Source organism: Scyliorhinus torazame, chromosome 6 (genome assembly GCF_047496885.1).
Source record: "Scyliorhinus torazame isolate Kashiwa2021f chromosome 6, sScyTor2.1, whole genome shotgun sequence".
Classification (NCBI taxonomy): Eukaryota; Metazoa; Chordata; class Chondrichthyes; order Carcharhiniformes; family Scyliorhinidae; genus Scyliorhinus; species Scyliorhinus torazame.
This window is the reverse complement of record NC_092712.1, coordinates 4,553,028-4,579,527: the sequence shown is the minus strand read 5'-3', so window position 1 is coordinate 4,579,527 and position 26,500 is coordinate 4,553,028. Positions and strand designations below refer to the sequence as shown.

The window sequence follows — 26,500 nt, the reverse complement described above, 5'->3', positions numbered from 1 at the left end:
TGAGACAGAGCTCCGCTCCTGCCCCGTCTGAGACTGAGCTCCGCTCCTGCCCGGGCTGAGACTGAGACTGAGCACCGCTCCTGCCCGGACTGAGCACGGCTCCGGCCCGGACTGAGACGGAGCTCCGCTCCTGCCCGGACTGAGACTGAGCTCCGCTCCTGCCCGGACTGAGACTGAGCTCCGCTCCTGCCCCGACTGAGACTGAGCTCCGCTCCTGCCCGGACTGAGACTGAGCTCTGCTCCTGCCCGGACCGAGACTGAGCTCCGCTCCTGCCCGGACTGAGACTGAGCTCCGCTCCTGCCCGGACCGAGACTGAGCTCCGCTCCTGCCCGGACTGAGACTGAGCTCCGCTCCTGCCCGGACTGAGACTGCGCTCCGCTCCTGCCCAGACTGAGCTCCGCTCCTGCCCGGACTGAGACTGAGCTCCGCTCCTGCCCGGACTGAGACTGAGCGCCGCTCCTGCCCGGACAGAGACTGAGCTCCGCTCCTGCCCGGACTGAGACTGAGCTCCGCTCCTGCCCGGATTGTGACTGAGCTCCGCTCCTGCCCGACTGAGCTCCGCTCCTGCCCGGACTGAGACTGAGCTCTGCTCCTGCCCGGACAGAGACTGAGCTCCGCTCCTGCCCGGACTAGACTGAGCTCCGCTCCTGCCCGGACTGAGACTGAGCTCCGCTCCTGCCCGGACTGAGACTGAGCTCCGCTCCTGCCCGGACGGAGACTGAGCTCCGCTCCTGCCTGGACAGAGACTGAGCTCCGCTCCTGCCCGGACAGAGACTGAGCTCCGCTCCTGCCCGGACGGAGACTGAGCTCCGCTCCTGCAGGGACCGAGACTGAGCTCCGCTCCTGCCTGGACCGAGACTGAACTCCGCTCCTGCCATGACGGAGACTGAGCTCCGCTCCAGGCCGGACTGAGCTCCGCTCCTGCCCGGACTGAGACTGATCTCCGCTCCTGCCCGGACAGAGACTGAGCTCCGCTCCTGCCCGGACGGAGACTGAGCTCCGCTCCTGCCCGGACGGAGACTGAGCTCCGCTCCTGCCCGGACAGAGACTGAGCTCCGCTCCTGCCCGGACTGAGACTGAGCTCTGCTCCTGCCCGGACTGAGACTGAGCTCTGCTCCTGCCCGGACTGAGACTGAGCTCCGCTCCTGCCCGGACTGAGGCTGAGCTCCGCTCCTGCCCGGACTGAGACTGAGCTCCGCTCCTGCCCGGACAGAGACTGAGCTCCGCTCCTGCAGGGACCGAGACTGAGCTCCGCTCCTGCCTGGACCGAGACTGAACTCCGCTCCTGCCATGACGGAGACTGAGCTCCGCTCCAGGCCGGACTGAGCTCCGCTCCTGCCCGGACTGAGACTGAGCTCCGCTCCTGCCGGACTGAGACTGAGCTCCTTCCCGGACTGAGACTGAGCTCCGCTCCTGCCCGGACTGAGACTGACCTCCACACCTCGTCTCGTCGGTTTCACCTTGTCCCTAGTGATGGTGGGTGTTATTTTCCACTCGGCCCCTTCCAGAATCTAAGCAATTTTGGCAAATTCTAACCAAACTCTGCTTTTTCTGCAGCCATGTCTTTAAGTGGCTAGAATACAGGACATCTGATCCTGGAGACTTACCTGCTTTTAGGTCCAGTGGTTTTTATAATAAGAATAATCTATATTGTCAGAAGTAGGCTTACATTAACCCTGCAATGAAGTCACTGTGAAAATCCCCTAGTCGCCACATTCCGGCGCCTGTTCGGGTACACAGAGGGAGAATTCAGAATGTCCAATACACCTAACAGCACGTCTTTCGGGACTTGTGGGAGGAAACCGGAGCACCCGGAGGAAACCCACGCAGACACGGGGAGAACGTGCAGACTCCGCACAGACAGTGACCCAAGCCAGGAATCGAACTTGGGACCCTGGCGCTGTGAAACAACAGTGTTAACCACTGTGCTACCGTGCTGCCCATGAAGGGTCAAATGAAGATGCATAATTTTAAGGTGAGGGAGAGGAGGTTCAGAGGAGATCTGAGTAAAAGACTTTTCACCCAGAGGGTGGTGGGAGTCTGGAATGTGCACGGCTGGGGGGTGGGGTGGAAGAGTACTGGACCATTGCATTTATTCAAGACCGAGTTAGACGTTTTTGATTGACGAGGGAGTTAAGGCGCATGGTGGAGCAGACAGGACGGTGGAATTGAGACACAGTCAGGTCAGCCAGGATCTTATTGATTAGCGGAGCACACTCGATGGGCTCCTCCAATGCAAAAATCCTGCTGCTTTTCATTCTGATAGGAGATTGTAGTTGCTGCCACAGAATGGTACAGTCCAGTTTGGATTCATCCCACTCGTCAGCAAGCGAGGTTTGCTTGTGTTTTTCCTCAGTTTGGTTCACTACCTGGTGTAAGGAAGCTTGGTGAATATCAGCGAGTGTGTTCTCCGTTTTTTCTTTACTGGGTGAAGGTGTCGCTGGGCTGGGTCCTGACCCTGCTTTCCCTTCAACTGAGCATCTCGCTCGGCCATTTCAGAGTCAACCACATTGCTGTGGGTCTGGAGTCACGTGTAGATTTCCGTCCCTAAAGGACATTAGTGACCCAGGTGGGTGTTTACAACAATCGATGACAGTTTTATCACCATTACTGAGGCTCACTTTCATTCTCGTTGCCAGGACCGGATTTGAACATCACTCCTCAGATCGTTAGTCTGGGCCCCTGGAGTACCGTCCAGTCACATCACCACGACAACACTCTCTCCTCTAAAATGTCTCCTGTGTGAATCAGTTTGGAGATTCCTTTCCCGTTGTACAGATCGGACAGACCACAAGCAGCCAGGCAGGCAGATTCCCAGGATTCCTCTCCATGCTGTGGAGTCAGGGCTGTCTGTGTACACGGAACCCTGCGTACACGGAACCCTGCGTACACGGAACCCTGCGTACACGGAACGCTGCTTACACGGAACACTGCGTACACAAAACGCTGTGTACACAAAACGCTGTGTACACGGAACCCTGTGTACACGGAACCCTGTGTACACGGAACCCTGCGTACACGGAACCCTGCGTACACGGAACCCTGTGTACACGGAACCCTGTGGACACGGAACCCTGTGTACACGGAACGCTGTGTACCACGGAACGCTGTGTACACGGAACCCTGTGTACACGGAACCCTGTGTACACGGAACCCTGTGTACACGGAATGCTGTGTACACGGAACGCTGTGTACACGGAACGCTGTGTACACGGAACCCTGTGTACACGGAACCCTGTGTACACGGAACCCTGTGTACACGGTCAAACCTGACAGTGAAAGATCAGCGCTGAAATCAGCGGCGACATTCAATATCTGCCTTGCTTGGTCTCAAAGACTGTTTATTCTGGGCAGCGACCAAGGAAAGAGGAGTTCAGAATGAAAACACACCCAACTAAACTGTCCCCGGATCCAGCAGCTCACTCACACATTCCAACACACACACCCGCTTTCCAAAAACTCACCATCCACCCAAACCCCGGCACACGCCAGCCATCATTCCCGCAAAAATCCCCCCCACACCCCGAGCACCCCCCCCCCCACACCTACCCCACCATCCCCATTCACCACCCCCACACCACACCATCCACATTCACACCATCCACATTCACCCCGCCCACACCCCTAAACACCCCCCCCACACCAACCCCTCCCCCCCACCATCCCCATTCACCCCCCCACACCACCCCCAGGCCTCCACCCCCCACACCACACACCCCCACACCACACCCCTAAACACCCCCCCACACCAACCCCCCCCCCACCATCCCCATTCACCCCGCCCACACCACACACCACCCCCGAGCCCGCGCCCCCCCCACCATCCCCATTCGCCCCCTCACCCACCCCCCCCACAATCCCCATTCACACTCCAAGCTGCTACATACTGACTCTAAACCAGCCACGACTCGCACTCCCCCAGAGTGAATCTTCATCCCCACACAGTAGCAAGGACAGACTAACATAAATGGAATGGCCAAGGTGGTGAAAATTCTTTGCTCACCACTTTCTCCAGTTGCTCTTGCTCCCACAGTGACGACTCACGAACCATCTCAATCTCCTTGAAAGAGAGAATAAAAAAGTAAGGAACAGATATATAGGCAGATTGAAAGTGAGAAAGACAGACAGAAAAAGATGGCAGGCAGAGAAGGAGAGAGAGAAAGGGAGAGACAGAAATAGAGAACATAAGAAACAGGAGCAGTCGGCCATTCAGCCATTCGAGCCGGATCCACTTTAGCACAGTGGGCTAAACAGCTGGCTTGTAATGCAGAATACAGCCAGCAGCACGGTTCAATCCCCGTACCAGCCTCCCCGAACAGGCGCCGGAATGTGGCGACTAGGGGCTTTTCACAGTAACTTCATTGAAGCCTACGCGTGACAACAAGCGATTATTATTATTCAGGATGATCACAGCTGATCTAATTGTGGCCTTAACTCCAATTCCGGTCTGTCCACCTGAAAACCTGGGATCCCTGGTCAATCCAAAATCCGTCGAAGCCAGCCTCGAACAACGTCAGTGAGCCAGTCTTCTCTGCGCTCTGGGAGACAGAATTCCAAAGCAGAACAATCCTTTAGGATGAAATTCCTCCTCAGCTGCATCGTAAATGGGAGACCTCTTATTTTTAAACGGTGTCCTCCAGCTCTGGACTCCTCCTCGAGGTGAAACATCCATCCTATCCAGCTTCCCTCACAATCTGGTATTTTTCAATAAGATTCACTCTGACTTGTTGAGACTGTGGCCCAGCCTGTTTCATCATTTTCCACAAAACAAAGAATCCAAGAATAAGCAGAGTGAACTTTCTCTGAACTGTCTCCAATACATATCCCTCCCTAACAAAGGTGACCAAAGCTTTACACCGTACACCAGGTGTCATCTTACCAAATCCCGGCACAATTACAGCAACACTCTCCCAGTTCAATATTCCATTCTCCTCACAGTAAAGGCCAACATTGCACTTGCGTTCTGAATCACTGGCTGCACCTCATACTGCAACCTACCTCCCATCCATTGACTCCATCTACACCTCCCGCTGCCTGGGGAAAGCGGGCAGCATAATCAAAGGCCCCTCCCACCCGGCTTACTCACTCTTCCAACTTCTTCCATCGGGCAGGAGATACAGAAGTCTGAGAACACGCACGAACAGACTCAAAAACAGCTTCTTCTCCGCTGTCACCAGACTCCTGAACGACCCTCTTATAGACTGAACTGATCTCTTCACACATCTTCTCTACTGAGTAGTACTACACTCTGTACACTTCACAAGATGTCTGTGTCAATGTATTCACATTGTGTATTTATGTTTGTCCTATTTTTTTTCCATGTATGGAGCGATCTGTCTGGACTGTACACAGAACAATACTTTGCACTGTACCTTGGTACACGTGACAATAAATTAAATCAATTAATCAATCAACCCGATCTATCTTTGCATCATCGGCACATTTGGCCACAACATACACTGATCCTTCACCCAAATCATTAATTTATTTCCCTTAACCTGGCTGAACTAATTCGATCACTCAACAAATAACCTGTCTCACTTCCTGCAACTAAAAGGTGTTGCTCTGGTACCTGTGGGTCCCAGTTGTGCCTGTCTTTTTATGGGGTATGTGGAACAGTCCTTGTTCCAGTCCTCCTCAGGCCTCCTCCCACAACTCTTGCTCCGGAATATCGGTGACTGGATCGGTGTCACATCGTTCTCTTGTCTGGTCCGGGATGAATTTCTGGATTTTGTATCTAATTTCCACCCCTCTCTCACCTTCACCTGGTCCATTCCCAACACGTCCCTTCCTTCATTGATCTCCCTCTGTCTCCATTTCTGGTGTTAGACTGAGCACCAATATTCATTACAAACCCCACGGCTCCCGCATTTACCTCGGCTACACATCCTCACTCCCCGCTTCCTGCAAGGACTCCATCCCATTCTCCCAGTCTCTCCGTCTCTGCTGTCTCTGAAGATGCCACCTTCAAAACAGATTTTCTGACGTGTCTTCCTTTTTCCTCATCCGAGATTTCCTCCCCACAGTGACTGACGGGCACTCAACTGTGTCTAACCCACCTCCCGTACTCTGCCCTCACCCCTTCCCCTCCTTCCCAGAATGGGGATAGGGTCCCCTTGTCCTCACTTTACACCCCAACAGCCTCCACATTCAAAGGATCGTCCTCTGCCATTTCTGCCAACTCCAGCATGATGCCACCACAGAACACATCTTCCCCTCACTCCCCCTGTCAGCATTGTGCAGGGACCGCTCCCTCCGGGATACCCAGTTCCACTCCTCCGTCACCCCCAACACCTCACCCCCTCCCATGGCACCTTCCCAGGCAATCTCAGAAAATGCAAGGCCAGACCCTTCACCTCCCCCTCCTCACTGTCCACAGGCCCAAACCAAACTCTCCCTTCACGTCACCTCCTTCAACCTGCTCTATTGTATTTGCTGCTCACAATAAAAAATGATGTGGAGATGCCGGCGTTGGACTGGGGTGGGCACAGTAAGAAGTCTTACAACACCAGGTTAAAGTCCAACAGGTTTCATAGAATCATAGAAGTTTACAGCATGGAAACAGGCTCTTCGGCCCAACCAGTCCATGCCGCCCAGTTTTTACCATTAAGCTAGTCCCAGTTGCCCACACTTGGCCCATAACCCTCTATACCCATCTTACCCATGTAACTATCTAAATGCTTTTTAAAAGACACAATTGTACCCACCTCTACTACTACCTCTGGCAGCCCATTCCAGACACTCACTACCCTCTGAGTGAAGAAATTGCCCCTCTGGGCCCTTCTGAATCTCTCCCCTCTCACCTTAAACCTATGCCCTCTAGTTTTAGACTCCCCTACCTTTGGGAAAAGATGTTGACTATCTACCTGATCTATGCCCCTCATTATTTTATAGACCTCTATAAGATCACCCCTAAGCCTCCTACGCTCCAAGGAAAAAAGTCCCAGTCTATCCAGCCTCTCCTTATAACTCAAACCATCAAGTCCCGGCAACATCCTAGTAAATCTTTTCTGCACTCTTTCCAGTTTAATAATATCCTTCCTATAATAGGGTGACCAGAACTGCACACAGTATTCCAAGTGTGGCCGTACCAATGTCTTGTACAACTTCAACAAGACGTCCCAACTCCTGTATTCAATGTTCTGACCAATGAAACCAAGCATGCCGAATGCCTTCTTCACCACCCTGTCCACCTGCGACTCCACCTTCAAGGAGCTATGAACCTGTACTCCTAGATCTCTTGGTTCTATAACTCTCCCCAACGCCATACCATTAACTGAGTAGGACCTGGCCTGATTCGATCTGCCAAAATGCATCACCTCACATTTATCTAAATTAAACTCCATCTGCCATTCGTCGGCCCACTGGCCTAATTGATCAAGATCCCGTTGCAATCCTAGATAACCTTCTTCACTATCCACTGTGCCACCAAGCTTGGTGTCATCTGCAAACTTACTAACCATGCCTCCTAAATTCTCATCCAAATCATTAATATAAATCACAAATAATAGTGGACCCAGCACCGATCCCTGAGGCACACCACTGGTCACAGGCCTCCAGTTTGAAAAACAACCAACATTGAGGGCATTTAAAAGTTTATTGGATAAACATATGGATGATAATGGCATAGTGTAGGTTAGATGGCTTTTGTTTCGGTGCAACATCGTGGGCCGAAGGGCCTGTACTGCGCTGTATTGTTCTATGTTCTATGTTCTAACCCTCTACAACCACCCTCTACCTTCTGTTGTCCAGCCAATTTTGAATCCAATTGGCAACCTCACCCTGGATCCCGTGAGCTTTAACCTTCTGCAACAACCTACCATGCGGCACCTTGTCAAAGGCTTTGCTAAAGTCCATGTAGACAACGTCTACTGCACTGCCCTCATCTACCTTCTTGGTCACCCCCTCAAAAAACTCAACCAAATTTGTGAGACATGATTTTCCACGCACAAAGCCATGCTGACTGCCCCGAATCAGTCCTTGCCTCTCTAAATGCTTGTAGATCCTGTCTCTCAGAATACCTCCTAGCAACTTACCTACTACAGACGTTAGGCTCACCGGTCTGTAGTTCCCAGGCTTTTCCCTGCTGCCCTTCTTAAACAAGGGCACAACATTCGCCACTCTCCAATCTTCAGGCACCTCACCTGTGGCTGCCGATGATTCAAATATCTCTGTTAGGGGACCCGCAATTTCCTCCCTAGCCTCCCACAACACCTTGGGAGTTTGTTTCGATGTCACTAGCTTTCGGAGCGCTGCTCCTTCCTCAGGTGAATGAAGAGGTGGGTTCCAGAAACATATATATAGACAGATTCAAAGCTGCCAGACAATGCTAGGAATACGAGCATTAGCAGGTGATTAAATCGTTACAGATCTCTGGCAGTTGAACATTCCGGGATATAGGTGTTTTAGACGGGACAGAAGGGGAAACGAAGGAGGTGGGGGAGTGACATTGCTGATTCGGGAGCAGATCACAGCTGTGTTGAGGGAGGACACATTGGAGGGATCTTGCAGTGAGGCATCATGGGTGGAGCTCAGGAATAAGAAGGGTAAAGTCACAGTGTTGGGAGTGTTCTATAGACCTCCCCACAGCCCGCAGGAGACAGGGGAGCAGTTGTGTAGTCAATGCTGAAAAGGTGTGAAAAAAGCAGGGTAGTGTGATGGGTGATTTTAACTTCCCCCACATTGACTGGAACCCCTTACAGCCAGGGGCTCGGGTGGAGAGCAATTTGTTAGGTGTCCAGGAGGGCTTTTTGATACTGTTATAACCTGCCTGCTTACCATTGGCTGGGGACTAATGACAATCCCACAATCCTGTGGGAGTATGAGCTTCCCCAATGAGGGGGGGGTGGAGAAATCATTAGCAGACTCCCTGTATAAATAAAGCTGGCCAGTTTGGAACCAGCAGGAATGTGTAAGCAGCAAGCGAAGTTGCTGTTGTATATATATGTTATTGTAAATAAATGTTATTTCTTTGTATCCCTAAAACTAGGGCTGGTTTAGCTCATTGGGCTAAATCGCTGGCTTTTAAAGCAGACCAAGGCAGGCCAGCAGCACGGTTCAATTCCTATACCAGCCTCCCCGAACAGGCGCCGGAATGTGGCGACTAGGGGCTTTTCACGGTAACTTCATTGAAGCCTACTTGTGACAATAAGCGATTTTTATTTCATTTCATTTCATTTCAACTCGTGCTGGATTCTTCGTGGCCCTCACAAAACTGGCGACGAGGGTTAAAGTGAATAGCTGTCTACACTGCTGAAGCCACCTCCCTGGATTTTTGTTGGATACAGGTTGGAAGATGTTTTCTATTATACCATGCCTCTGTACGGACGTTTGGATGTTTTTGATGCTGCGCTGGAAAGCTGGAACCAGTACACACAACGGATGCATTACTATTTCCGGGCAAACAATATCACCGAAAACGAGCGCCAGGTGGTCATATTGCTCACCGCCTGCGGCCCGCATACATTTGGGGTGATTAGGAGCCTTACGTACCCAGCTGCGCCGGACACCAAAACGTTTGATGAACTTGTGAATTTAGTGGGGCAGCATTTTAACCCAACCCCGTCCACGATAGTCCAGCGTTACCGGTTTAATACCGCTGAGAGGACCCAGGAGAATCCCTTGCCGATTTTCTATCCAGGCTACGCAGGATTGCGGAGTACTGTGGCTATGGTGAGACCTTGGCAGAAATGTTACGTGACCGTTTGGTTTGCGGTATTAACAATGTGGCCACCCTGAGAAAGTTGTTAGCTCAGCCAACATTGACTTTTCAACAGGCCATTCAAATAGTATTGTCCCGAGAGAGCGCAGAACGAGGAGTGCATGAGATACAGGGAATGAAAGTGCATGCCTTGGGGCGCAACCCCTTCTGTCCGAAAGCGTCCCCCCACACTCCTGCGGTACCTTGGGCGAGACGACGTCCGGACCGACGCCAGTGGCCGTCGGACATTCCTCCCCAAAGTGAGCATTCTCCAGAACCAATGGATGAGGAGCCATGTCCGTGTCAGACTTGTAGGCGCTGACCCTGTCGCGGACGTCGGTCCTGGGGGCGCCAGAGGCGCCGTCGTTCCGACTGAAACTGGGACCAGCCCAGGGGCCGTACCTTCCATGTGGATGAATCTGCAGCGACGACTCCTGAGGACGTGGAGACGGAGGACGACTGCCTGCAGTTGCATTGTGTGGCAGCTCCCCGTGTGGCCCCCATTAAGGTGACAGTACGGGTCAATGGCCACCCGCTGGAGATGGAGTTGGATACTGGCGCAGCGGTCTCCGTGATCGCCCAGAGGACATTCGACCGCATCAAGCAGGGTATACAGACCCTTACATTAACCGACTCACAGGCCAGGTTGGCCACCTACACGGGGGAACCACTGGACATTGCAGGAACTACAATGACCCCTGTTGTCTGTGGATGCCAGGAGGGGCGTTTCCCACTTATCGTAGTGCGTGGCCATGGGCCCAGCCTGTTGGGTCGGGACTGGTTGCGCCATTTGCGGTTGCAATGGCAGCACATCCTCCAAACAGTTTCTGAAGTGTTGACTGAGGTGCTAGGATGATACCCAGATGTATTTCAGCCCGGTTTGGGGAAAATAAAAGGGGCCGTAGCCCGTATCCAAGTCGAACCAGGAGCCACGCCGCACTATTTCCAGGCCCGCCCGGCCTTACGCCTTGCTCGAGAAGGTAGAAGGAGAGCTCACTCGTTTGGATACTTTGGGTATTATCAGGCCCGTCCGTTTCTCTGACTGGGCAGCACCAATTGTACCTGGAAAGAAGCCAGATGCCACAGTTCGCTTGTGCGGCGACTATAAACTTACAGTGAATACGGCTTCCCAACTCGACCGATATCCAATGCCTCGCATCGAGGATCTCGACGCAAAGCTTGCAGGTGGACTCTTGTTCACAAAATTAGATATGAGTCACGCCTACCTGCAGTTGGAGCTGGACTTTGAAAACAGCAGCAGCCAGAGCAGTGGCACCACGGCTGGCTCTGATGTTCAGAAGGGAGGGTCAAAGCGCAGAAGAGTAATAGTTATAGGGGACTCTATAGTCAGGGGCACAGATAGGCGCTTCTGTGGACGTGAAAGAGACTCCAGGATGGTATGTTGCCTCCCTGGTGCCAGGGTCCAGGATGTCTCCGAACGGGTAGAGGGAATCCTGAAGGGGGAGGGCAAACAGGCAGAGGTCGTTGTACATATTGGTACTAACGACATAGGCAGGAAGGGGCATGAGGTCCTGCAGCAGGAGTTCAGGGAGCTAGGCAGAAAGTTAAAAGACAGGACCTCGAGGGTTGTAATCTCGGGATTACTCCCTGTGCCACGTGCCAGTGAGGCTAGAAATAGGAAGATAGAGCAGACAAACACGTGGCTAAACAGCTGGTGTAGGAGGGAGGGTTTCTGTTATCTGGACCACTGGGAGCTCTTCCGGGGCAGGTGTGACCTGTATAAGATGGACGGGTTGCATCTAAACCGGAGAGGCATAAATATCCTGGCCGCGAGGTTTGCTAGTGTCACACGGGAGGGTTTAAACTAGTATGGCAGGGGGGTGGGCACGGGAGCAATAGGTCAGAAGGTGAGAGCATTGAGGGAGAACTAGGGAATAGGGACAGTGTGGCTCTGAGGCAGCGCAGACGGGGAGAAGTTGCTGAACACAGCGGGTCTGGTGGCCTGAAGTGCATATGTTTTAATGCAAGGAGCATTACGGGTAAGGCAGATGAACTTAGAGCTTGGATTACTACTTGGAACTATGATGTTGTTGCCATTACAGAGACCTGGTTGAGGGAAGGGCAGGATTGGCAGCTAAACGTTCCAGGATTTAGATGTTTCAGGCGGGATAGAGGGGGATGTAAAAGGGGAGGCGGAGTTGCGCTACTTGTTCAGGAGAGTATCACAGCTATACAGCGAGAGGACACCTCAGAGGGCAGTGAGGCTATATGGGTAGAGATCAGGAATAAGAAGGGTGCAGTCACAATGTTGGGGGTATACTACAGGCCTCCCAACAGCCAGCGGGAGATAGAGGAGCAGATAGGTAGACAGATTTTGGAAAAGAGTAAAAACAACAGGGTTGTGGTGATGGGAGACTTCAACTTCCCCAATATTGACTGGGACTCACTTAGTGCCAGGGGCTTAGACGGGGCAGAGTTTGTAAGGAGCATCCAGGAGGGCTTCTTAAAACAATATGTAAACAGTCCAACTAGGGAAGGGGCGGTACTGGACCTGGTATTGGGGAATGAGCCCGGCCAGGTGGTAGATGTTTCAGTAGGGGAGCATTTCGGTAACAGTGACCACAATTCAGTAAGTTTTAAAGTACTGGTGGACAAGGATAAGAGTGGTCCGAGGATGAATGTGCTAAATTGGGGGAAAGCTAATTATAACAATATTAGGCGGGAACTGAAGAACATAGATTGGGGGCGGATGTTTGAGGGCAAATCAACATCTGACATGTGGGAGGCTTTCAAGTGTCAGTTGAAAGGAATACAGGACAGGCATGTTCCTGTGAGGAAGAAAGATAAATACGGCAATTTTCGGGAACCTTGGATGACGAGTGATATTGTAGGCCTCGTCAAAAAGAAAAAGGAGGCATTTGTCAGGGCTAAAAGGCTGGGAACAGACGAAGCCTGTGTGGCATATAAGGAAAGTAGGAAGGAACTTAAGCAAGGAGTCAGGAGGGCTAGAAGGGGTCATGAAAAGGCATTGGCAAATAGGGTTAAGGAAAATCCCAAGGCTTTTTACACTTACATAAAAAGTAAGAGGGTAGCCAGGGAAAGGGTTGGCCCACTGAAGGATAGGCAAGGGAATCTATGTGTGGAGCCAGAGGAAATGGGCGAGGTACTAAATGAATACTTTGCATCAGTATTCACCAAAGAGAAGGAATTGGTAGATGTTGAGTCTGGAGAAGGGGGTGTAGATAGCCTGGGTCACATTGTGATCCAAAAAGACGAGGTGTTGGGTGTCTTAAAAAATATTAAGGTAGATAAGTCCCCAGGGCCGGATGGGATCTACCCCAGAATACTGAAGGAGGCTGGAGAGGAAATTGCTGAGGCCTTGACAGAAATCTTTGGATCCTCGCTGTCTTCAGGGGATGTCCCGGAGGACTGGAGAATAGCCAATGTTGTTCCTCTGTTTAAGAAGGGTGGCAGGGATAATCCCGGGAACTACAGGCCGGTGAGCCTTACTTCAGTGGTAGGGAAATTACTGGAGAGAATTCTTCGAGACAGGATCTACTCCCATTTGGAAGCAAATGGACGTATTAGTGAGAGGCAGCACGGTTTTGTGAAGGGAAGGTCGTGTCTCACTAACTTGATAGAGTTTTTCGAGGAGGTCACTAAGATGATTGATGCAGGTAGGGCAGTAGATGTTGTCTATATGGACTTCAGTAAGGCCTTTGACAAGGTCCCTCATGGTAGACTAGTACAAAAGGTGAAGTCACACGGGATCAGGGGTGAACTGGCAAGGTGGATACAGAACTGGCTAGGCCATAGAAGGCAGAGGGTAGCAATGGAGGGATGCTTTTCTAATTGGAGGGCTGTGACCAGTGGTGTTCCACAGGGATCAGTGCTGGGACCTTTGCTCTTTGTAGTATATATAAATGATTTGGAGGAAAATGTAACTGGTCTGATTAGTAAGTTTGCAGACGACACAAAGGTTGGTGGAATTGCGGATAGCGATGAGGACTGTCTGAGGATACAGCAGGATTTAGATTGTCTGGAGACTTGGGCGGAGAGATGGCAGATGGAGTTTAACCTGGACAAATGTGAGGTAATGCATTTTGGAAGGGCTAATGCAGGTAGGGAATATACAGTGAATGGTAGAACCCTCAAGAGTATTGAAAGTCAAAGAGATCTAGGAGTACAGGTCCACAGATCACTGAAAGGGGCTACACAGGTGGAGAAGGTAGTCAAGAAGGCATACGGCATGCTTGCCTTCATTGGCCGGGGCATTGAGTATAAGAATTGGCAAGTCATGTTGCAGCTGTATAGAACCTTAGTTAGGCCACACTTGGAGTATAGTGTTCAATTCTGGTCGCCACACTACCAGAAGGATGTGGAGGCTTTAGAGAGGGTGCAGAAGAGATTTACCAGAATGTTGCCTGGTATGGAGGGCATAAGCTATGAGGAGCGATTGAATAAACTCGGTTTGTTCTCACTGGAACGAAGGAGGTTGAGGGGCGACCTGATAGAGGTATACAAAATTATGAGGGGCATAGACAGAGTGGATAGTCAGAGGCTTTTCCCCAGGGTAGAGGGGTCAATTACTAGGGGGCATAGGTTTAAGGTGAGAGGGGCAAAGTTTAGAGTAGATGTACGAGGCAAGTTTTTTACGCAGAGGGTAGTGGGTGCCTGGAACTCACTACCGGAGGAGGTAGTGGAGGCAGGGACGATAGGGACATTTAAGGGGCATCTTGACAAATATATGAATAGGATGGGAATAGAAGGATACGGACCCAGGAAGTGTAGAAGATTGTAGTTTAGTCGGGCAGTATGGTCGGCACGGGCTTGGAGGGCCGAAGGGCCTGTTCCTGTGCTGTACATTTCTTTGTTCTTTGTTCTTTGACCCTGCCTCCCGACCATATGTAACGATTAATACACACCGGGGCCTGTATGAATATACACGGTTGCCCTTTGGAGTATCCTCTGCATGCGCAATTTTTCAAAGTGTTATGGAGGGCATTTTGAGAGGTTTACCACGTGTGGCTGTCTACTTAGATGACGTTTTGATCACAGGAGCAGGAACATTTGTAAAATCTGGAGGCTGTCTTTAGACGCTTTTCGGAGGCTGGAGTCCGTTTACGTCGCACAAAGTGCGTCTTTCAGGCGAAGGAAGTAGTCTACCTGGGTTATCGGGTGGACCGCAAAGATTTGCACCCCGTCGCAGAGAAGGTGCGTGCGATTCAACATGCCCCCGCCCCGACTGACACTTCGCATCTTCGTCCTTTTCTCGGCCTCGTAAACTATTACGGGAAGTTCCTCCCCAATCTAGCAACTAAGCTGGCCCCATTGCACCTTCTGCTAAAGAAAAATCACACCTGGGTTTGGGGTCAGCCGCAACAAACCGCTTTCCGGCGGGTAAAACAACAATTGTCGTCGTCTGGGTTACTAACCCACTATGATCCTGGAAAGCCTTTGCTCGTCACATGTGATGCATCCCCGTATGGTATTGGGGCCGTCCTGTCCCACAAGATGGAGAACGGGGCCGAGCGACCGATAGCTTTCACCTCCCGCACATTGACTGCAGCGGAGAAAAAGTACGCGCAGATCGAGAAGGAGGGCCTGGCAGTGGTCTTTGCGGTGAAACTTTCCACCAGTACGTATATGGCCGCCACTTCACTATCGTGACTGATCATAAGCCTTTGCTGGGACTTTTCAGAGAGGATAAGCCAATACCGCCCATTGCTTCCGCACGGATCCAGCGCTGGGCTTTGTTGCTCGCTGCACACGAGTATTCTCTGGAGCACAAACCAGGAACGCAGATAGCGAATGCCGATGCACTGAGCCGATTGCCTTTATCGACCGGCCCATGTCGACCCCAACGACCAGTGAGGAGGTTGCAACCCTAAATTTTATGGACACCTTGCCTGTCACGGCATCACAGATCCGTGAGTGGACCCAGATGGAGCCAGTCCTGTCAAAGGTTCGACACATAGTCCTGTATGGTGGGCAGCATAGACAGCTCCCAGGCGAGTTGCGGGCATTTTCCTCCAAGCTGTCAGAATTCAGCGTGGAAGACGGCATCCTCTTGTGGGGGACGCGTGTGATTGTCCCGGAAAAAGGACAGGAGCTAATAAAAGGACAGGAGACTTGCACAATGGGCATCCAAGTGTGACCAAAATGAATTGTTGGCCCGGAGTTATGTCTGGTGGCCAGGCCTCGACGCCGACACTGAGAAGGTGGCCCAAAACTACTCCAGGAGCATCAGAAGCTTCCGCCGGCCGCGCCCCTACATCACTGGGAATGGCCAGGGCGGCCTTGGGCACGCTTGCATACGGAATTCGCAGGCCCTTTTCAAGGATCCATGTTCCTTCTATTAATCGACGCCCAGTCTAAATGGCTGGAGGTGTATAAGATGCAGGGGACAACGTCCTGCGCAACAATTGAGAAGATGCGTTTGTCTTTTAGTACGCATGGCCTCCCCGAGGTGCTGGTCATGGATAACGGCACCCCATTCAAACAAGGCCTCAAGAAGCAGTCTTCCAGGTCAATGGACACGAGACTGGCTCACTTTTTGTTTTCGTATAGGACCACCCCCCATGCGGTGACTGGGGTAGCTCCCACAGAACTCCTAATGGGCCGGAGACTTCACATCCGCCTTAGTATGGTTTTCCCGGACATTGGCGCAAAAGTACGACGCACACAGGAACGGCAGGGACCGGGATTGTCTCGGCATCGGCCGATTCGGCAGTTTGCGCCCGGTGACCCAGTGTTCGTTCGGAATTTTGCTGGGGGTGCCCAGTGGGTCCCTGGCGTAATCTTTCGCCAAACGGGCCCTATATCTTACCAGGTGCAAGCCCAGGGTCGTCTCCAGCGCAAACATGTAGACCACGTTCGGTCCAGAAGACTATCCCTTCCAAAGATTCCCCGCCCCTGGAGCTCATTTCTACAGCCGCAGAGACCAGAGACAAGGGAAGGTAGTCCTCACAATCTTCCTCTGGTGCCTCACTCAAAGCCAACGCAGGTCGTTACGGGACCGCATGGAGATAGAGACGCCGAGATGACAGAGGCAGCAGACTCTGACTCAGAGATGGAGACACAGGATGCATCAGAGGGGGAATCCTCGGGCCCACGGGCCGTGGATGTACAACCGTTACGCCGTTCATCACGGAAGCGCCGGTCTCCGTCTCGTTACACGCCGCCCGATCCAGCGCCGCGTGCAAATGGTGTCCAGCCTGCGGCAAAACGAGTCCGATGCCCTCCTTTGGATTCCCCAATGAGGGGGGCGGAGAAACCATTAGCAGACTCCCTGTATAAATAAAGCTGGCCAGTTTGGAAACAGCAGGAAGGAGTGAGCAGCAAGGGAAGTTACTGCTGTTGTGTGTATATATGTTATTGTAAATAAATGTTATTTCTTTGTATCCTTGAAACTCGTGCTGGATTCTTCGTGGCCCTCACAAAAGATACAGTATGTTGACAATCCAACCAGGAGGACACTAGACTTGGTATTGGGGAATGAGCCGGCCAGGTGATTGTTTCAGTGGGGGGACATTTTGGGCTTCGCGAACATAATTCTATAAGATTTCTGGTAGTCATGGATAAGGACAAGAGTGACCCGTGGGTGAGGGTGCTTAATTAGCGAGGGCCAATTACATCCAAATTAGACAGGAACTGGGGAATGTGAATTGGGAGCGGCTATTTGAGGGCAAATCCACGTCTGACATGTGGGAGGCTTTTGAAGGCCTGTTGATTAGGGTTAGGGTTAGGGTTAGGGTTAGGGTTAGGGTTAGGGATAGTTGAATAGGTTGATTGAAGTGCAGGACAGGCATGTCCGCAAAAATGAAGGATAGAAATGGCAGGATTCGGGAACCATGGATGACGAGGGAAATTGTAAACTTAGTCAAAAGGAAGAAGGAAGCATCAGAGATTATTGTGCAAAATTAAAGTGCATGGGATTGGGGGAAATGTATTGAGGTGGATAGAAAACTGATTGGCAGAGAGGAAACAGAGTGGGGATTAATGGGTCCTTTTCAAATTGGCAGGCAGTAACCAGTGGGGTACCACAGGGATCGGTGCTGGGACCCCAGCTATTCACTATATATATTAATGATTTGGATGAGGGAACAAAATGTAACACCTCAAAATTTGCAGATGATACCAAGTTGGGTAGGAGGGTGAACTGTGACGAGGATGCAGGGATCCTACAGCAAGATCTGGACAGGTTGGGCGAGAGGGCAAATCACTTTGGAAGCAAAAATAGGAAGACATAACTACTACCTGAATGGTTGTAAATTGGGAGAGGGGAGTATGCAGCGGGACCTGGGGGCCCTTGTACACCAGGGAGGGAAATTTGCTACGGCTCTTCAGGGGGGTTTAAACTAATTTGTCAGGGGATGGGAAAACGAGCTGTCGTCCAGAAGCCAGTGTTGAGAGTAATGAGGTACTGAGGAGGGTATCAAGGTCGCAGGCGTGTACCGGTAGACAGAAAGGTGGGTTGAAGTGTGTCTACTTCAATGCAAGGAGCATCCGGAATAAGGTAGGTGAACTTGGAGCGTGGATTGGTACCTGGGACTACGATGTTGTGGCCATTACGGAGACGTGGTTAGAACAGGGGCAGGAATGGTTGTTGAAAGCTCCGGGGTATAGATGTTTCAGTAAGAGCAGGGAAGGTGGTAAAAGAGGTGGAGGAGTAGCATTGTTAATCAGCAATAGTTTAACGGCTGCAGAAAGGCAGTTCAATGGGGATCTACCTACTGAGGTAATATGGGCTGAAGTTAGAAATAGGAAAGGAGCGGTCACGTTGTTAGGAGTTTTCTATAGGCCGCCAAATAGTAATAGAGATGTGGAGGAAGAAATTGCAAAACAGATTATGGATAGGTGTGGAGGTCACAGCGTAGTTGTCATGGGTGACTTTAACTTTCCAAATATTGGGCAGCACAGTGGTTAGCACTGCTGTCTCACGGCACCGAGGTCCCAGGTTCGATCCCGGCTCTGGGTCACTGTCCGTGTAGAGTTTAAACATTCTCCCCGTGTTTGCGTGGGTCTCGCCCCCACAACCCAAAGATGTGCAGGCTAGGTAGATTGGCCACGCTAAATTGCCCCTTAATTGGAAAAAATGAATTGGGTACTCTAAATTTATTAAAAAATGTTTAAAAAACTTTCCTTATATTGATTGGAACCTCTATAGGTTGAATAGTTCGGATGGGGCAGTTTTTGTACAGTGTGTGCAGGAGGGTTTCCTGACACAATATGTGGATAGGCCGACAAGAGGGGGGGCCACATTGGATTTGGTACTGGGTAATGAACCGGGCCAAGTATAGATTTGTTTGTGGGAGAGCACTTTGGAGATAGTGACCACAGTTTGGTGTCTTTCACTATTGCAATGGAGAGGGATAGGAACATACGGCAGGGCAAGGTTTATAATTGGGGGAGGGGTAGTTATGATGCGTTAGGCAAGAATTAAGGAGCATAAGATGGGAACAGAAACTGTCAGGGAAAGGCACAAATGAAAAGTGGAGCTTGTTCAATGAACAAATACGGCGTGTCCTTGATAGGTATGTCCCTGTCAGACAGGGAGGAAATGGCCGTGTGAGGGAACCATGGTTCACAAAAGAGGTTGAATGTCTTGTCAAGAGGAAAAAGGAAGCGTATGTAAGGATGAGAAAACAAGGTTCAGTTGGGTCGCTTGAGGGTTACAAGGTAGCAAGGAATGAGCTAAAAAAAAAAGGGTTTAGGAGAGCTAGGAGGGGGCATGAGAAGTCCTTGGCGGGTCGGATCAAGGAAAACCTCAAGGCTATTTACTCTTATGTGAGAAATAAAAGAATGACCAGGGTGAGGGTAGGGCCGGTCAAGGACAGTAGTGGGAACTTGTGCATGGAGTCAGAAGAAATAGGAGAGGCGTTGAATTAATACTTTTCTTCAGTGTTCACCAAGGAGAGGGGCCATGTTTTTGAGGATGAGAGTGTGATTCAGGCGGGTAGGCTGGAGGAGGTAGATGTTCTGAGGAAGGATGTATTAGCAATTTTTAAAAACTTGAGGGTCGACAAGTCCCCTGAGCCAGATGGGATATACCCAAGGATTCTTTGGGAGGCAAGGGATGAGATTGCAGAGCCTTTGGCTTTGATCTTTGGGTCCTCATTGTCCACGGGGATAGTGCCAGAGGACTGGACTGTGGCGAATGTTGTTCCTCTGTTCAAGAAAGGGAATAGGAATGACCCTGGTAATTATAGGCTGGTTAGTCTTACTTCGTGGTCGGGAAGATAATGGAAAAGGTTCTGAAGGATAGGATTTATGACCATTTGGAAAGATGCAGCTTAATCCGGGATAGTCAACACGGATTCGTGAAGGGTAAGTCTTGCCTCACGAATTTGATTGAATTCTTTGAGGAGGTAACTAAGTGTGTAGATGAAGGTAGAGCAGTTGATGTCATATACATGGATTTTAGTAAGGCGTTTGATAAGGTTCCCCATGGTCGGCTCATGAAGAAAGTAAGGAGGTGTGGGATAGACGGAAATTTGGCGAATTGGATAAGTAACTGGCTATCACATAGAAGACAGAGGGTGGTGGTGGGTGGAACATTTTCAGACTGGAGCCCAGTCACCAGCGGTGTCCCACAGGGATCAGTGCTGGGTCCTCTGCTATTTGTGACTTTTATTAATGACTTGGAAGAGGGGGCTGAAGGGTGGGTCAGTAAATTTGCTGATGACACCAAGATTGGTGGAGTAGTGGATGAGGTGGAGGGCTGTTGTAGGCTGCAAAGAGACATTGATAGAATGCAGAGCTGGGCCGAAAAATGGCAGATGGAGTTTAACCCTGATAAGTGCGAGGTGATATTTTTGGTAGGAAAAATTTGAATGCGGATTACAGGGTCAACGGCAGGGTTCTGAGGAATGTGGAGGAATAGAGAGATCTTGGGGTTCATGTCCATAGATCTCCGAAGGTTGCCACTCAAGTGGATAGAGCCGTGAAGAAGGCCTATAGTGTGTTAGCGTTTATTAACAGGGGGCTTGAGTTTAAGAGCTGTGGGGTTTTGCTGCAACTGTACCTTGGGTAAGACCACATTTGGAGTATTGTGTGCAGTTCTGGTCACCTCATTATAGGAAGGATGTGGAAGCATTGGAAAGGGTGCAAAGGAGATTTACCAGGATGCTGCCTGGTTTGCAGGATAGGTCTTATGAGGAAAGGTTGAGGGAGGTAGGGCTTTTCTCTTTGGAGCAGAGAAGGATGAGAGGCGACTTAATAGAGGTTTATAAGATAATGAGGGGGATAGATAGCGTGGACGCTCAGAGACTATTTCCTCGGGTGGATGTAGCTGTCACAAGGGGCATAACTATAAGGTTCAGGGTGGGAGATATCGGAGGGATGTCCGAGGTAGGTTCTTTACTCAGAGAGTGGTTAGGGTGTGGAATGGACTGCCTGCTGTGATAGTGGAGTCGGACACTTTCGGAACTTTCAAGCGGTTATTGGATAGGCACATGGAGCACACCAGAATGACAGGGAGTGGGATAGCTTGATCTTGGTTTCGAACAAGGCCCTGCACAACATCGAGGGCCGAAGGGCCTGTTCTGTGCTGTACTGTTCTATGATGTGGCGATGCCGGCGTTGGACTGGGGTGAGCACAGTACGAAGTCTTACAACACCAGGTTAAAGTCCAACAGATTTGTTTCGATGTCACTAGCTTTCGGAGCGCTGCTCCTTCAGGGGAATGAAGAGGATGGGGGATTTATTCATCGATGGGACTTTTGCCAGTCTGAGGGCGCTGGAGGAGAAATTTGGGTTACCTCCGGGAAATGCCTTTAGGTATATGCAGGTTCGGGCGTTCGTGAGAAAGGAGGTCGGGGAATTCCCGCTGCTGCCCGCCCGAAGGATACAGGGCAGGGTGGTTTCGGCCGTGTGGGTAGGAGAGGGTAGGGTCTCGGAGATATACCAGGAGCTGCAGGAGGCGGAGGAGGCCTCGGTGGAGGAGCTGAAGGGCAAGTGGGAGGAGGAGCTGGATGAGGGCCTGTGGGCTGACGCCCTGGGCAGGGTCAATTCCTCCTCGTCTGGCGCCAGGCTCTGCCTGATCCAGTGAAAAGTGGTACACAGGGCGCATATGACAGGGGAGAGAATGAGTAAGTTTTTTGGGGTGGGGGACAGATGTGTGAGGTGTTCGGGGAGCCCAGCAAACCACGCCCATATGTTCAGGGCCTGCCCGGCGCTTACGGAATTTTGGAAAGGCTTTGCGAAGGCTATGTCCAAGGTCTTGGATACTCGGGGAAAACCGAGCTGGGGGATAGCGATATTTGGGGTATCGGACGATCCGGGAGTGCTGGAGTCGAAAGAGGCCGGAGTCCTGGCCTTTGCCTCATTGGTAGCCCGGAGAAGGCTCTTGTTAATGTGGAGGGACGCGAAGCCCCCGAGTGTAGAGACTTGGGGCAGTGACATGGAGGGGTTTCTCAGGCTGGAGAAGATAAGGATTTACCTTGCGAGGGTCCTTGCAGGGGTTCTCCGAGCGGTGGCAACCGTTCCTAGACTTTCTTGCAGAACGTTAGGTGGAGGTCAGCAGCAGCAGCAACCCGGGGGGGGGGCTGATTTATTTTTCTTTTTGTAAGGGGCGCATGCCCCATTTTGCTTTGGGATGGGTGTTAAATTGTTAATCGTTTTGAGGGTTAAGTTGTTTTGTTTTGTTGGCATATTGCCCTGTTTTCTTTGTATTATTTTCCTTTTTGGAGTGTTTTGAAAGAATTATCTCCCCTCAATTTAAAGCTATGTCCCCTCGTGCTAGACATCACCATCCGAGGAAAAAGGCTCTCACTGTCCACCCTATCCAATCCTCTGATCATCTTGTATGCCTCAATTAAGTCACCTCTTAACCTTCTTCTCTCTAACAAAAACAGCCTCAAGTCCCTCAGCCTTTCCTCATAAGATCTTCCCTCCATACCAGGCAACATTCTAGTAAATCTCCTCTGCACCCTTTCCAATGCTTCCACATCCTTCCTATAATGCGGCGACCAGAATTGCACGCAATACTCCAAATGCGGCCACACCAGAGTGTTGTACAGCTGCAACATGACCTCATGGCTCCGAAACTCAATCCCTCTACCAATAAAAGCTAACACAACGTACGCCTTCTTAACAACCCTCTCAACCTGGGTGGCAACTTTCAGGGATCTATGTACATGGACACCAAGATCTCTCTGCTCAACCACACTGCCAAGAATCTTACCATTAGCCCAGTACTCTGTCTTCCTGTTATTCCTTCCAAAATGGATCACCTCACACTTTTCTGCATTAAACTCCATTTGCCACCTCTCAGCCCAGCGCTGCAGCTTATCTATGTCCCTCTGTAACTTGTAACATCCTTCTACACTGTCCACAACTCCACCGACTTTAGTGTCATCTGCAAATATACTCACCCATCCTTCTACACCCCCCTCCAGGTCATTTATAAAAATGACAAACAGCAGTGGCCCCAAAACAGATCCTTGTGGTACACCACTAGTAACTGGACTCCAGTCTGAACATTTCCTATCAACCACCACCCTTTGTCTTCTTCCAGCTAGCCAATTTCTGATCCAAACTGCTAAATCACCCTGAATCCCATGCCTCCGTATTTTCTGCAGTAGCCTACCGTGGGGAACCTTATCAAACGCTTTACTGAAATCCATATACACCACATCAACTGCTTTACCCTCGTCCACCTGTTTGGTCACCTTCTCAAAGAACTCAATAAGGTTTGTGAGGCTCGACCTACCCTTCACAAAACTGTGTTGACTATCTCTAATCAAATTATTCCTTTCCAGATGATTATACATCCTATCTCTTATAAACCTTTCCAAGATTTTGCCCACAACAGAAGTAAGGCTCACTGGTCTATAGTTACCAGGGTTGTCTCTACTCCCCTTCTTGAACAAGGGGACAACATTTGCTATCCTCCAGTCTTCTGACACTATTCCTGTAGACAAAGATGACTAAAAGTTTAAAGCCAAAGGCTCAGCAATCTCCTCCATAGCTTTCCAGAGAATCCTAGGATAAATCCCATCCGGCCCAGGGCACTTATCTATTTTCACACTTTCCAGAATTGCTAACACCTCCTCCTTGTGAACCTCAAGTCCTTCTAGTCTAGTAGCCTGAATCTCAGTATTCTCCTCGATAACATTGTCTTTTTCCTGTGTGAATACTGACAAAAAATATTCATTTAGCACCTCTCCTATCTCCTCGGACTCCAAGCACAACTTCCCACTGCTGTCCTTGACTGGCCCTGCTCTTACCCTAGTCATTTGTTTATTCCTGACATATCTGTAGAAAGCTTTAGGGTTATCCTTGATCCTACCTGCCAAAGACTTCTCATGTCCCCTCCTGGCTTTTCTTAGCTCTCTCTTTAGGTCCTTCCTAGCTAACTTGTAACTCTCGAGCACCCTAACTGAACCTTCATGTCTCATCTTTACATAAGCCTCCTTCTTCCTCTTGACAAGTGTTTCGACTGCCTTAGTAAACCACGGTTCCCTCGCTCGACCACTTCCACCCTGCCTGACAGGTACATACTTATCAAGGACACGCAGTATCTGTTCCTTGAACAAGCTCCACATTTCCATTGTGCCCATCCCCTGCAGTTTTCCTCTCCATCCGATGCATCCTAAGTCTTGCCTCATCGCATCATAATTGCCTTTCCCCTAGATATAACTCTTGCCCTGCGGTATATACCTATCCCTTTCCATCACTAAAGTAAACATAATCGAAGTGTGGTCACTATCACCAAAGTGCTCACTTACCTCCAAATCTAACACCTGTCCTGGTTCATTACCCAGTACCAAATCCAATACGGCCTCGCCTCTCGTTGGCCTATCTACATACTGTGTCAGGAAACCCTCCTGCACACATTGGACAAAACGGACCCATCTAAAGTACTCGAACTATAGCGTTTCCAGTCAATATTTGGAAAGTTAAAGTCCCCCATAACAACAACCCTGTTGCTTTCGCTCCTATCCAGAATCATCTTTGCAATCCTCTCCTCTACATCTCTGGAACTTTTCGGAGGCCTATAGAAAATCCCTAACAGGGAAAAAGTAGGGCCCATTCGGGACCAAGGGGGGAATGCGTGGCCAGAATTGCACACAGTACTCCAGCTGTTTAACTCCAACATGACCCCCCTGCTTTGTAATCCATGCCCCGATTGATAAAAGCGAGTGTCCCATGTGCCTTTTTCACCCCCCTATTAACCTGCCCTTCTGCCTTCAGAGATCTGTGGACAAACACGCCAAGGTCCCTTTGTTCCTCGGGATTTCCCAGTGTGGTGCCATTCATTGAATATTTCCTTGTGCCGTATCCCTCTATACCCATCCTATCCATGTGTTTGTCAAGATGCCTTTTGAACGCCGTTAATGTATCTGCTTCCACAACCTCCCCTGGCAACGCGTTCCAGGCACTCACCACCCTCTGCGTAAAAATCTGCCTCGCTCATCTCCTCTAAACTTTACCCCATGGACCTTAAACCTATGCCCCCTGGTGACTGATCCCTCCACCCTGGGAAAGAGTGCCTGCCCATCCACTCTATCCATGCCCCTCATAATCCTCTAGACCTCTATCAGGTCACCCCTCAACCTCCGTCTTTCTAATGAAAACAGTCCGAGTCTATTCAACCGCTCCGCATAGCTAACACCCTCCAGACCAGGCAACATCCTGGTAAACTTCCTCTGCACCCTCTCCAAAGCCTCCACGTCCTTCTGGTAGTGTGGTGACCAGAATTGTGCGCAATATTCCAAGTGCGGCCTTACCAAGGTTCTATACAACTGTAGCATGATTTGCCAGTTTTTATACTCGATGCCCCGTCCAATGAAGGCAAGCATTCAGTCTGCTTTCTTGACTACCTTGTCCACTTGTGTTGCCACCTTCAAAGATCTGTGGACCTGCACGCGCAGATCTCTCTGACTTTCTATATTCCGAAGAGTTTTGCCATTTAGGGTATATTCTCCCCTGTTTGTCAGACCTTCCAAAATGCATTACCCCATATTTGTCTGGATTAAACTCCATTTGCCATTTCTCTGCCCAAGTCTCCAAACTATCTATGTCCTGCTGTATCCTCTGACAATCCTCAACACTATCAGACACTCCACCAACCTTGGTGTCATCCGCGAAGTTACTAATCAGACCGGCTACATTTTCCTCCAAATCGTTTATGTACAAACAACAGAGGCCCCAGCACCGATCCCTGTGGAACATCACTAGTCACAACCTTCCATTCAAAAAAACACCCTTCTACTGCTATCCTCTGTGACCGAGCCAGTTCTGTATCCATCTTACCACCTGACCTCTGATCCTGTGTGACTTCACCTTTTGTACCAGTCTGCCATGAGACACCTTGTTAAAGGCTTTACTGAAGTCCATGCAAACAACATCCACCGCGCTCTGCTCATCAATAAATTGTCCCTTAGTGCCCATAAAGGTTAGGTGGGGTTACTGGGATAGGGTGGAGGTGTGGGCTTAAGTATGGCGCTCTTTCCAAGAGCCGGTACAGACTTGATGGGTCGAATGGCCACCTTCTGCAATGTAAATTCTATGATTCTGGGGATAAGGCGGGAAGGTGGAGTTGAGAATTATATCAGATGAGTCATTGAAGGGCGGAGCAGACTCGATGGGCCGAGTGGCCGGCTCCTGCTGCTATGTCTTAAAGAAGGTTACAGTATTCTGCATGACAACGCCTTGGCCTATCAGAGTGCACCCGTTTCTCCTGTGGTGCATATTGTGGTGGTTCTTTAAATTTGACATTCTCGCCTTTGTCCTGATCAGTGCAAAATGAAAAGCTTCAGTAAGATGTTTCTTTTCAGTAATATTCAAGCTCTGCACCATCAAGAGAGTGAACAGTGATGTGTGAATTCTAA

At 50.4% G+C, this 26,500-nt stretch overlaps 1 protein-coding gene across 1 annotated transcript in view; it reads right to left on the bottom strand.

The window, feature by feature from the left end:
* Nucleotides 1-26,500, bottom strand: part of LOC140425665 (protein scribble homolog) — a gene marked incomplete at its 5' end in the record, with an annotated part of 1,618,068 nt that overhangs the window by 206,661 nt on the left and 1,384,907 nt on the right. The window contains 1 exon segment of the mRNA XM_072510160.1: nucleotides 4,005-4,061. Within this exon segment, the coding sequence (XP_072366261.1) occupies nucleotides 4,005-4,061 (57 nt within the window).